Source organism: Odocoileus virginianus, unplaced genomic scaffold (genome assembly GCF_023699985.2).
Source record: "Odocoileus virginianus isolate 20LAN1187 ecotype Illinois unplaced genomic scaffold, Ovbor_1.2 Unplaced_Contig_22, whole genome shotgun sequence".
Classification (NCBI taxonomy): Eukaryota; Metazoa; Chordata; class Mammalia; order Artiodactyla; family Cervidae; genus Odocoileus; species Odocoileus virginianus.
In genome coordinates, this window is record NW_027224339.1 from 719,094 (window position 1) to 731,257 (window position 12,164).

The following is a 12,164-nucleotide window of genomic DNA, read 5'->3' on the forward strand; positions in this document are numbered from 1 at the left end:
CTCCCGGAGTTTACTCAAACTCAAGTTCATCGAGTCGGTGATGCCATCCAGCCATCTCATCCTCTGTAAAGTAATTAGCCTCCAACTAAAATAAATAAATTTTAAAAAAAGGGGTGGTGTATCTCTAATCTTCATAAAGATTCTTAAAGCTAGAAAAAATGGAATAGATGAATAATTTGTGAAGCAGAAATAGAGACACAGATGTAGAGAACAAATACATGGATACCAAGGGGGAAAGGGGGTGGGACGAACTGGAAGCTTGGGATTGACATATTTACACTACTATGAGTAAAATAGATAATTACACTACTAAGTGTAAAATAGATAACTAATGCAAACCTACTGTACAGCATAGGGAATTCTACTCAATGCTCTGTAGCAACCAAAATGGAAGGAAATCCAAAAAAACGGGGGTGGGATATATGTACATGTGCAACTGACTCACTTTGCTGTACAGCAGACTAAAACAACATTATAAGGCAACTATATGCCAAAAAAAAAAAGCAACCTGGGTCTCCTGCATTGGCAGGTGGATTCTTTTACCACTAGCACCACTTCATATCTTTGCTCAAATGCCACCTTTGTAATAAAACCTTCCCTGATCATCTTATGAATACTGCCCACTCTGGATCCTTTACCCTGCTGTACTTTCTCCCTGCACCCCCTTCCATGGTTGTTCACACCTTTTAACATACTGGATAATTCTCATGCTTATTGCCTCTCAGCCCCACTGGAAGGTCAGCTCCACAAGGGCAAGGATCTGTCTTGTTTTGCTCATGATCTTCAGTAACTAGAATCAAGCCTGGCATAGAATAGGGACTTGATGTTTGTTGAATGAATGATGTATCCTTTATGTATCCCTAGCATGCAGAACAGTACCTGGCATACAGTAGGGGTTCAACAGATACCTACTGAATGAACTGGAGCAATAGCAATAGCAATAGCAATTGGAGCAATAGGAAGTAGCAATACCAACTTCCTTGGTAAGGAAGTAGTTTTTCAAGTTGTTACTTACTCTCTCTGCTGGATGCTACGAACACGGAAGTTAAGAGGCCCCATTGTGGGAGTGGAGGGGAGCACCCTGGGGCTGAGGAAGCCATGTCAGAAAAGAGGAGCCTACCTGTATAGATCTGCCCCCAAGCTCAGCCCCAGACAGCAGCCCCAGTCACCCAAATAACTGACTTCTCTCAGAAAGGCAGAGAAGCTGCTTCCAGAGTCAGCCACAAAGGCTGGCTCAGTGTCTGGACAGCTTCCTAACAGGGTAGCACCCTGCAAGGAAAACTGCAGATTTGGCAAAAGATGTTTTTTCACCCACATCTTGCTCAGACCCTGTGATGGAAAAAAAGCCAGTCCGGACAAATGGTACAGGTCATGGTCCCCTGCTTCTGAGTGGTCTGTGGAGTATTCATGGGCTCATGGAAGCTGTTGCTGCAGTAACCACTGCCGAGGAGGCAACACTGGCAGCACGTGTAGCAGCTGAGAACACCATGCAGACTCAGAAGGTGTTTGTGCACAGTGAACGAGGGGCAGGTTGGGAGGGCTTCCTTGTACTGCCTGTGCTTCCTAGAATCTAAGGAGGCCTGTCCTCATACTGAGGGATCAGGAGGGATCCTCTTGGGGAAGCATGAAAAGCCCCAATGATCTGCCCGGGGGGACCAGGCCCTCTGCCAGGGGCTAGGCCTTCTGAACACAGGGTTGTATTCAAGAACTTCAGGCCCCATTTCCAAAGGTGGGCTCAGGAGAAACATTAACTCCAGGAAATTGGATCTGATAAAAGATCTATTTTAAGGGCCAAGGTGCACAGAGGAGATGGAGGAATTGTCTGAAACCGTCAGGTCATGTCTCATTACAGGGCAGACACGGCACCAGGGCCATTCCCTGGGGAGCTTTATGTCCTCCAGGGCATTACCAAGACAGATTTACTATGATTTGGAGAAAAGAGGAGGCCTTGACTGGGTGAAGCATTTAACAATATAGGAAACTATTTTCTGGATGTGGGCTTCCCTAGTGGCTCAGACAGTAGAATTCGCCTGTAATCCCTGGATTGGGAGGATCCCTTGGAGGAGGACATGGCAACCCACTTCAGTATTCTTGCCTGGAGAATCCCCATGGACAGAGGAGCCTGGTGGGCTAGTCCATGGGGTGGCAGAGTCAGACACAACTGAGAGACTAGGCACAGAACTCCCAACCCTTTCCAAGATTAAAAACACAAGTCAGCCTGTAATTCCAGGGCAGTGTGTACAATCACAGTGATGACACAAGAACTGGAGGGACTGAGGGTGGGGTTGCTCTCTGGTATCTGCCTTAATAACCCTGTTCAGCTAATCTTGAAAACAGATGAGTTCTGGAATTAATTAGGGATGATTTAAAAAAAATAAGCCAGTCTGTGCAAGTGTCCCTCATATTGGGGTGACTATACTAGAAGGTTTTCTAATCCCTTAGTTTACTGCGCCTATGGCCAACTCATTGTCTTTCTATACCTGCTCATTTTGGCTCAGAACAATAATCTGCTTCTGCTTGGTGTAGACAGCAGCTTACCTTTATTCTTCTTCTTGAGGGGGAAGTATTCAAATTCTCCACAGTGGTGCCCTGTTCTGAAGCATCAGGAGTGTATACCAGAAGCCTAGATCTAATGCAAACACCACTAATTATATCAATGATCTAATGACTGAGGATGATTTACAAACAGTTGTGCCTAAACTCTGACTTCCCTTGTGGATTTTTTTTTCTTCCCTGTTGATTTTCTATCTTAGGACATTAAACAGGGAGAAGGATTCTCTGGAATCCTTTAGTAGGAAAAAAGATAACCTTTTGAGGATACAGTTACTCGGAGAAACCAGAGAAATTCTACCCAAGATACACAAAACTTTTTTACCTTCAAAGTTTTGGGACTAAAACGGGGGCCCCAAGATTAACTGGCTCCTCTGGAAAGTAGTGCTAGCATGTCCCATTGGTGGGGAGAAGCCTCCCTTCAGCCTGAATCCTGTCACAGGCTCAAGATACCCTGTGGGCATCTTCTGTGGACCAAAAGCAGAGCCTGCGAGATTCTTCCTTAGGAAGTTCTCCAGAGATGCAGCATTCCCGAATCCCTAGTCTCTGCTCAGGGACAGGGTTCATAGCTTTGGGATTCTGACAGTGGGCTCAGGAGCAAATGGATCCTTCCATTTGGCTGGCAGCCCAAGCTTGGCGGTGGTGCTGAAAACAGGAATGGTTCCCATCTCCACTCACAGCTCAGCACACCATTTATGATCTCTTTGTTTCACGAACTATTTGAACTTTTTATTATATACTAACTTCTGGTAAACTGGGTTTGTTTCTAGCCTCCCTTCTGATCCATCCTGTCCCAGGGCTGCACTGCGAAGTGAAGGGCAAACCATGACCATCCCCACCTTCACAAAGGCGGGCTTTTCACATTGTACAGGACTGGAAACAGCCCGGGGGATGGGAGTGAGTCCACAGGTCAGTCTTCCTCCATGTCCCAGAGGCCCACAAACTGGCAGATGGCATCATAGTGAAGCTCCACCACCCTGTCTTCTCTCTGCAGCTGTACCAGAGCCCGGCTCCGTGTTCTGTCCCGGTCCAGCAGACGGCCCACCTACAGTAGGAGTGGGTCAAGTCAGCAAGGCCAAGCCAAACCAGAGACGTTCCCGTGTGCCCCTGCCCCTGTTCCTAGGTCTGCAACTCACCCTTCCAGCCCATTGCCCCAGCACCACCATCACTTGGTCACCTGGGACCTTGGGGACCAGGGTCTCCAGCATGTCTTCCCTTAGGCCTGTGGACAAGGAGAGGGGAGTGAGACCTGCAGCAAGGGCCAGCCCAGCCAGGGTCCTGTCAGAAGGGCCTTTCCTGTATTCCCTGGAGCCACTCTATACCTGTTGACAGATGGTAGTCCCCCGTATCCATTTCCCAGAGGAGGAAACCTAAGGAGCCATTCCGGGCAATAGTTATAATAAAGGGAGCATTTATGTACAACAATGATGGGGGGGGGGTGATAACAGACACCATTTATTGAGGGCACATTGTATGCCCTGCCCTGCATGGGGAGCTTACACACATCCCTGCAAGGTACTGGTCACAAGAGGGGGAAATAGGTTATCTCCATGATAATTTTTCAGAAGAGGCAAGTGGGGCTCAGCTATTCACCATCATAGAAGTATCCAATGATTTGTCAGAGGGTGTTGGGCCTTACAAAAAAAACCAATTCTGCCCAAACTCCGAGCCTCTGCCTGGGTCAGGCTCTTGACCCAAGATAGTCTTGTCATCTGCCTCCGGGATGATGAAGACCCAGCAACCATCCCTCAGACTCACCTTCCAAGACTTGGCCTTCGTCTGTCCGACACACACAGGTGTCTGGGCTCAGGACATCTTCAATTGTCATCTGGGGAAAGGGTCAGCGGATATGAGAATGTTAGCTAAGGGGACCCATTCCCCGGGGGAAGAAGCAGACCCAGGTGTGGGGTTCCCACCTTGGTGTTGTAATACTGGCCGCCCTTGTGCAGCTTGTCCACAAACCGCACTCGCAGATCTCTGTGCAGCCAGTGCTGACTCCGGGGGGCTGCTTTCTCATTCTTGGCTGCAGGCCCATCTTGTCTGTGGAGAGGGGTCGACAGCAGGCATAGCTCTTTATGGGGGGCATGTTCCAGTCACCCCACCTTGCCGATGTTTTGAAACCCACCCATAATGCCATTCCTATTTCCTTCTAGGCACCTGCCTTGCCCTGGAAGCCCTCTCTGCTGGAGCCTCCCCACAGTCCTGTCCCCTACCCCCACATCTGAGATGCTCAGTGTCCCACCGGTCTGAATGGTGTTTCCGCTTCCTCTCTGAATCCTCCCACCACATGTGGCTGTCCTGATCCTGGAGGGTCTTCCGTGATGAGGTTGTTCTGTGCTGTTCCCCAGGGGAAGTTCTGCTCACTTGACCTGTTCAGCAGGGTGTGAAGGAAACCCAGACACAGCCTTGGTGTCTCACTCACTTCCCTTCCAGGCCACATCTCAGCCTTAGGCCACCTCTCGTCTGCCAGAGTATCCCGGCTCACCATCCAGCCTTTGCCTTGGCTATTAGAACGCTGCCTACTTCCTCTCAGCTGTCTCGGCTTCCTTCAGGAGGCCTTGCTCGACTCACCTCCCATGTGCCAAACTGGTCCATCCTTGCCTAGAATGCCTTCCTCCCTGTCATGCCCTAGTCCTAGCTATTCTCCATCCCTAGCAACAGAGTAGTCCACCACCCAAGAGACAAAAACTTTCCAAGGGTAGGAACTGGTTTCCATTCCTGTTGCTTCCTCCCTAGAAAGAGGCTAAAGACCCAGGGTTACTAGAGAAACTTCTCTTCAGTCAAACTGCATAAACCACTATGTTCACTCTCACCTCTTTAATTCTGACCAGAAGGCACACTTGCCATGCAGACCACTGTCCCACCCCTCTCCAGATCTAACTCCACCCCCAGGAACACTGCTCCAACTCCCCCAGCTGAGTAACAGGCTTACTTACTCAGATTCAAGTTCTTGTCAAACTCCTTCTGGGAGACAGGCCGCAGGCAATACTCACTAACAGTCACCATGCGGCTCCCCACAGCCAGACGGACCATGGCTCGAACATTGTCAGGATCAAGGCCTTCCACCTAAAGTGTGTGTGTGTGTGGGGAGGGGGGGGCGGAGAGAAATGAGGCAGGGGTTGAGTGGACTTGACCCATGTTCCTAGGACCAAGTTGTCCACCCTTATCTCTAACAGGCCTGACTCCTGTGTCTCTCCCAGCAGACTGTGAGGCTTGGATACATTTTAAATATCTAATCCTCCAGGACCTGTGGCATATGGCGTTCTCTCCCTTTTAGCTGAAAACTGAGGCTCAGAAAGGCCTGGCAAGTAGTCCTTAGTTACGGAATGAGATAGTGGGCCTGGCAGCCCTAAAAGACAAGGACTTCCAGCCTTTATACTCCACACCCAATTCTGCCTCCTTCTGACCCTCACGTTAATCTTCCCCTGCTGCCTGTTTTTGGCTCCAGGCATATCAAGGTTCCTTACCTTCCCATAGAGGCCTCGGTGGGGGCCAGAAAGAACCACCACAGCTCCTCCAGGCACCAGTCCTTGAGGCTGGTCTTCCTTATCCTTCTCTTGCTCCTCATCTGGCCTTGGCAGGCGGTAGGGGCTGGTAGGGGCCAGGGCCTGGACCTCAGTCAGGTTGGCGCCCAGCCCTAATCCCTTGGGCCTAAGTGAATTGACACGGGGCTTCACTACTCTGCAGGGAGCACAGAATATGGACTTGTTGGGGGGGGGCGTACATCAGTCTTCAATGTCTTGTTCCCCACCCCTATCCCCAACCACTATTTAACTCCCATCCTATCAACATGTTCAAGAATATCCTTCCCAATCTCATATTAGGACTATTTCTGACCTAGAGAAATGGCAATTTCATTTGGTTCAACCGAATAACATGCTGAGTATACCATCTATGACATGGTATCTAGAGTGGATTCTGAGACAGATCCCAACAGCCAAATATACCAATATTTCTACACGGGAAACTATTCACACCAAACAAGATAAATAGACTGTAAAATGCTCAATGTCAATTCAGGTCACATTTGGCTGTCAAATATTTCATTAAAAAAAATGTCTGGTTTTCAGAATTCTTTAGAGTTTGGAACGGTAGAGAAGGGATTACAGGTCTGTATGATCATGACAATATCAAGGGTTTAGCCTACACTTTATCTGTGGCCAAGGGCTATTATAAGTGCTTTATGTGTATCATTTCACTTAACTTTTTAGAACAGTGAGGTCAGTACTGTTATTACCCCCATTTTTCAGATGAGGAAGCTAATGCCCAGGGAGGCAATGTTTCCATAAATAGGATCTCTTAATGGAGTTTCAAAGGGCAAACAGGAGGCTATAACAGCAGCAGAAGGGACTACCGAAATACTTAGGGTGGTAATGTGCCCTCTCTCTGCCTGGACGGCTCTGGGTGGGCGGTAACCATGGGGGTCTGTTCCCTGGCCCATCAGCTGTCCCCTGGCCTATCTGCTGTTCCCTGTCCCTACCCGAGAAACTCACTGACTGAAGGTTCGGCCGATGCCCTTGCCAGGTTTCCAGCCCATGCCCCGCAGCATGGCCAGCCCATAGGCCTCAACAGGGACTGCCTCGTAATCAGCCTCCTCCGGCACCTATGGGTTTAGGCAGAGGAAGGACGGTCAGGCTTGGCTTACCGTGGGCCTGCTGAAGTGTACTTGCTATCAGCCACTGAGTGACACTTGAGGCTTCTTTCCAGTCAGCTCAAGGGTGAGTTTTTTTTTTTTTAAGGGTGAGTTTTTCTTTCCTCTCATCATCCCTTACTTTACTCCTCCATGTTCAGTCCTTGGACAAATACTTATAAAACATCTATTCTGTGCCAGCTACTGTTACAGGTGCTGAGGATAAAGCAGTGAAGAAAATAGACAAAAACTCCTGCCCTTGTGTGGCTTACATTCTACTTGTGGAGATAGAATAAATGAAATGCCTAAAACATGATATGTCAGGTAGTGATTAAGTCAGATGAAGGAAAATAAAGCAGGTTAAGGGGATGCAGAGGGATGGAGAAGGGAGTGTCACCAAGTTGATATCTGAGTAGAGACCGAAGGAGATGACAGAGGGAACCCAGAAGATACAGGAAAAGTGCTCCAGAGAGGACAGTAAAAGCAAAGGCCCCAAGGCAGGACAAGATCCGTTGTGTGTGAAGAGCATCATGAAAGTCAATGCGATTGAAACAGATGTGGAGGCAAAGAGGGGTGGTAAGAGATTCAACAGGAGAGCTAGCCAGAAGCTATGATAGGGTGGCAGCTGCAACAGGACCAGTGAACAAGTTACTGCAATAGTCCAAATGAGAAATGCTGGTGGCTCAGACCAGAGGAGTGGTAGTGGTAATGGAGAGAAGTGGTCAGATTCTGGATATATGTGGAAAAGGGAGATGACAGGATTTTGCTGACAGACAGTATATAGGGTATGAAATAAAGAAGGGATTCAAGGATGACTCTAAGGTTTTTAGGCTGAGTGAAAGGAAGGATGGATGGAACTGTGATGGACTGAGATATGGAAGGCTCTGAGAGGAGGGAAAAATCAGAGAAAGGAGGCCAAAATTGGAATATTCTTCATTGATGGAGAATGAAGTGAAGGTCTTTTTTAAGATGAAAGTAACCCAGGGGTTTGTCTGAAGACTGAGGAGAACAGTTCAGTTGAAAGAATCTCTCTGCTTTGGGGCTGTAGGAGAACTAGAACCCAAATAAGCATTGCCAAAAAAATCGTGAATGAAGAGGTGGAAAGTAGTGTCCACGAGTATGAAAGGCAGACTTGGTTACTTCTGTGGATACACCCCTCACCTCTCCTGTTATCACCTCCCATCATCACTCCCTTAATTCTTTATAGTCACTCTAGACACATCAAGGTGTCACTGATAGACACACACCATGCTGATTTCCTGTCACTATGCCATTGTTTGGGTGGTTGCTGCCATTAGGAGTACTCACCCTCCTTTTCCCTCTCTCACTAAACCCTACCTATCCTCCTGGCCTCACTCCTACCACTCTGGTCTGGGTCTCCGTCACCTCTAGCATGGACTGCTGTTCTCCTTGCCTCCACCTTTGCTTACTAGTCTGTTCTGCTCACAGCAGCCAGAGAGAGCCTGTCAAGTCATAAGTCTTGTCCCTTCTCTGCTTAGAGCCCTCTCATGGCTCTCCTCCCACTCAGAGTAAAAGCCAAAGTCCTCACCGTGGCCCACTTATGACCTCATCTGCTACCCTTCCCTCTCACTCATTCCACTCCAGCTACCCTGATCTCCCTGGTGTTCCTCAAATGCTCCAAGCAGAGTCTACCCCTAGGATCTTTACATTTCCTGTTCCCTTTGCTCCTCATCTCCTTCAGATAATCCCAGAGTCCAAAGTTACCTTTTCACACCTCAATATCTGGATTCATTTGTCAATGCTTCCAAAAAAGGATAGAAGGAGGAAGGGAGAGGCGGCAGACCTCTAGTATACACAGACTTTTCCTGCTGTGTGCAGGGAGACAAGCCTGGCAGACAGGGCAATGAGAGACTGGGGAAGCGGGGAGGTGAGGGGCCAGCTCACTGTCTCTGCCTGGGGTTCGCTGTCTGTCCCTTCTCCATTGGGGGTGCATCCTTTCTGGATCATGGGGATAGCGAGTGTGGGGTCGACACCCGCATTCTCTCTCTCCTCCAGAGACTTCTTGGATTCTGAAGAAGAATGGGAGGGAGCAATGAGGTCCCACCCTCTCCTTCCATTTTCCTCCCCTTCTTCCTTCACTAGGGCAAGGCAAAGGAGGGATTACTCACCCTCAATGAGCTCCTTCACAGCCTGGGACAGCATCCCATCCATCAAGACCTCAGTATGTGTGGATGGCCCAGGGGCCTGGGTCGGTGGCTGCCTTCGATGGCCATTCTGGATCAAAGGGATGACAAGTTCCTTGGGGGCTTCTGAGGGCTTCACACTGATGTGGACACAGAGGAGTGAAATTAGGAGAGTAGCACAAACAGTGAGGCCTGAGCCACAACCCTTCACTCAGAAGAAACACAAGGGCCACATTCACCCCCAGCCCCATGGATCATGCCTTCCGTTCTCATGTTATGCCCTGGTGGTGCTTTTTTTGGAGTTTCTTCCCCACCACGAACTTTTTTTTTTTTTTTGGCTGCACCTGGTGACTTGCAAGATAGTAGTTCCCCAACCAGGGGTCAAACCCCGGCCCCTTGCATTGGAAACACGGAGTCCTAACCACTGGACCGCCAGAGAACCCTCTCTCCCCACCTCTTAAACGTCAGTGCCTTCGTGGAATCAGTCCTCAGTTCTGGACCCTCTATTCATCTCAAGACCCACTTCTGTGGCTTCCACAAGGACCTAGAAATCAAAATCTTCAGCCCAGACTCTCTCCCCCCAGTTCCAGGCTCCACACCAGCCTCCTGGATGGTTGATTCTCTTCTGGAAGCCCCTCCCTCAAACTGTCCATTCCGAATTAAGGTGATGATGGCCTCCCCCCCAACCTGAATCTGGCGCTCAATTCCGGTCCCCACATCGAAGAACCCTCACCGCTTCGCCTGGGCCACTAGGAGTCCTGTCATTCGCCATTCCTTTTCTTCTTTCAGAACACAAACACACGCTCCGCAGGGTCCCTCGACTCCTAAAGACACACTCTCTCAGGAATACATCTTCTCCTCTCAATCCCTTCGGCCAACAGATCCAATTTTCCCACCTCTCTTACTGACTCCAGACTTTTCTCCTCCACAGATTTTCTCTGGCTGTCCTTCAGACTTCCCAGGCCACTGTCACCAAGACGTCAACTGATTCCACCCTCCCGCAGGCACCCACCGCACCGGTTTCCAAGGGATGAAAGACCCAGCACTTCACCTCTGCAGCTCCCGGCCTTCCACGGTCTTCAAGTAATCCTTCTTCTCCGGAGTCGCGTCTCCCGCAAGCCATCTGCGGGCGGACGTGCGATTGAAGCTGAACGAAATTGGGGCAGTGGAGGATCCCACCGGCCGCAAAACACCATCTTCAGCGTCCGCCATCTTGCCCCTCTTCCCAGGCCGTCGCGCTGCCCGCTGGGAAGCTTAGTTTACGCTCACTTTGCCCGGGCCTTGAGCACGACCGGTAGAACTACCCTTCCCATGAAGCATTGCGGCATTGGCCGGCGAAGGCGGAAAGGGGCCGTAGGAAGTAACTGCCGCTCTATTTACTTCACAGGAGCGCGTGACACCAAGCTTGGAGGGAAATGTAGTTCTTAGGGAAGCTGTATGCATGCTAAGTCGGTTCAGTCGTGTCCGACTCTGCGACCTTATGGACCATAGCCCATAGGTCAGACTCCTCTGTCCATGGGATTCACCAGACAAGAATACTGGAGTGGGTTGCCATGCCCTCCTCCAAGGGATCTTCCTGACCCAGGGATGGAACCCACGTCTCTTACGTCTCCTGCGTTGGCAGGTGGGTTCTTGGGGAAGGTAGGCCTGATAGAAGATGGGTTCGTTCTTGCCAAGTATCCATTCCTATCTATGGGCATTATTAATCGCCTGCTTTGCCCTACTGGTGTGGGAAATTAGGTAAAATAAATGATTAAGAAAAAAATCTGTGAGTGCCAGTTGTGTACAATAATAAATAATAGACATGTAAGTGGTGCCTACAAGACGATAGATTTAATAGTGGGCAAACTCTAGATTCAAATACAGATGACCTTTGGATTACATGGGTTTGAACTGTGAGAGTCCATTTATAGGTGGATATCTTTCACTAAATAACCTACTACATTACTACATGATGTGAGGTTGGTTGGATTCAAGTTTGGTTGAATACGAGGATGCAGAATCTGGAGGGCTGACTGTAATGTTATAGGAGGATTTTAGACTGCCCTGCATTGTTGCCCCTAATCCCTACATCGTTCAAAGGTCAGCTGTATTAATAAAATAGTCTGGCTTCCTCTCTTGAGACTCCAAGTCTAGTGGGAAACAATGACACTCAAAACGGATAAAAAAATGTTTCTACCAACTTTTAAATGTTGTGAGAGCCACCTCCTAAGGCCTCAGAAGATTAATGAGACACTCCTCCGAGTAGGACCTTAAGAGTTTGTAAAGTAGAAGACCGATACTTAAATAGTCATAAGAAAGAAAACTACAAATCTAAAAATTCATCCCAAGGAAACCATCCAAGATATTATGAAGTATTTTATATCAGAGTATTGTTTATTGTAGCAAAAGCTTGAAGACCACTAAAATGAACAACAAAAGGAGATGGGCTAAATGAATTAGAGCATATTGTTTGGATGGAACCAATACAGAGCTTTTAAATGTGAAGCTATAATTATAGAAATGAGGACATAGTCACAGTGTTTGGAAACTAAATAATAATTTAGTGGGTTATAGGAAGCTCTTGAAAACAGGTAGCCCAATATACAATCAATTTTGTGGCTATGCTTTCAGGCTTATAAGCCCTACGCCTCCTGGGATGGGCCCTGAAATCTCAAGAGAAAAGCCATTGTGGATTTCAAAATATACAACAACAACAACAACAACAACATCTTAAAATTTTTATTTTGAAATACATTAAGCCAAAAAGAAATGTTGGAAAAATAGTAGAGTCCCTATATGGGCTTCCCTTGTGGCTCAACTGGTAAAGAATCTGCCTGCAATGTAGGAGACCTGGGTTT

The 12,164-nt window shown here is 48.4% G+C and overlaps 1 protein-coding gene across 4 annotated transcripts; it reads right to left on the bottom strand.

Moving 5' to 3' along the window:
- Nucleotides 1–2,200: 2,200 nt before the first annotated feature.
- On the bottom strand, nt 2,201–11,600 carry GPKOW (G-patch domain and KOW motifs). 4 transcript variants are annotated; one of them, XR_002310556.2, is made up of 12 exons: nt 10,376–11,600; nt 9,310–9,464; nt 9,086–9,210; nt 7,044–7,153; nt 6,018–6,231; nt 5,487–5,616; nt 4,793–4,919; nt 4,467–4,590; nt 4,309–4,378; nt 3,687–3,772; nt 3,390–3,595; nt 2,201–2,629 (listed from the first exon to the last, which is right to left on the bottom strand). XR_002310556.2 is itself a non-coding variant. In XM_020876735.2 (12 exons), the coding sequence occupies exons 2-12, from the start codon at nt 10,087–10,089 to the stop codon at nt 3,461–3,463; spliced, it is 1,308 nt and encodes a 435-aa protein (XP_020732394.2). In that variant the 5' UTR covers nt 10,090–10,148; nt 10,376–10,465; the 3' UTR covers nt 3,243–3,460. The 4 variants fall into 4 exon arrangements, 3 of the variants coding, with proteins under 3 accessions (XP_020732394.2, XP_020732392.2, XP_020732395.2); XM_020876735.2 differs by lacking the exon at nt 2,201–2,629 and adding an exon at nt 10,058–10,148 and having other exon boundaries at nt 3,243–3,595; nt 10,376–10,465; XM_020876733.2 differs by lacking the exon at nt 2,201–2,629 and having other exon boundaries at nt 3,243–3,595; nt 10,376–11,598.
- Between the last annotated feature and the right edge of the window lie 564 nt (nt 11,601–12,164).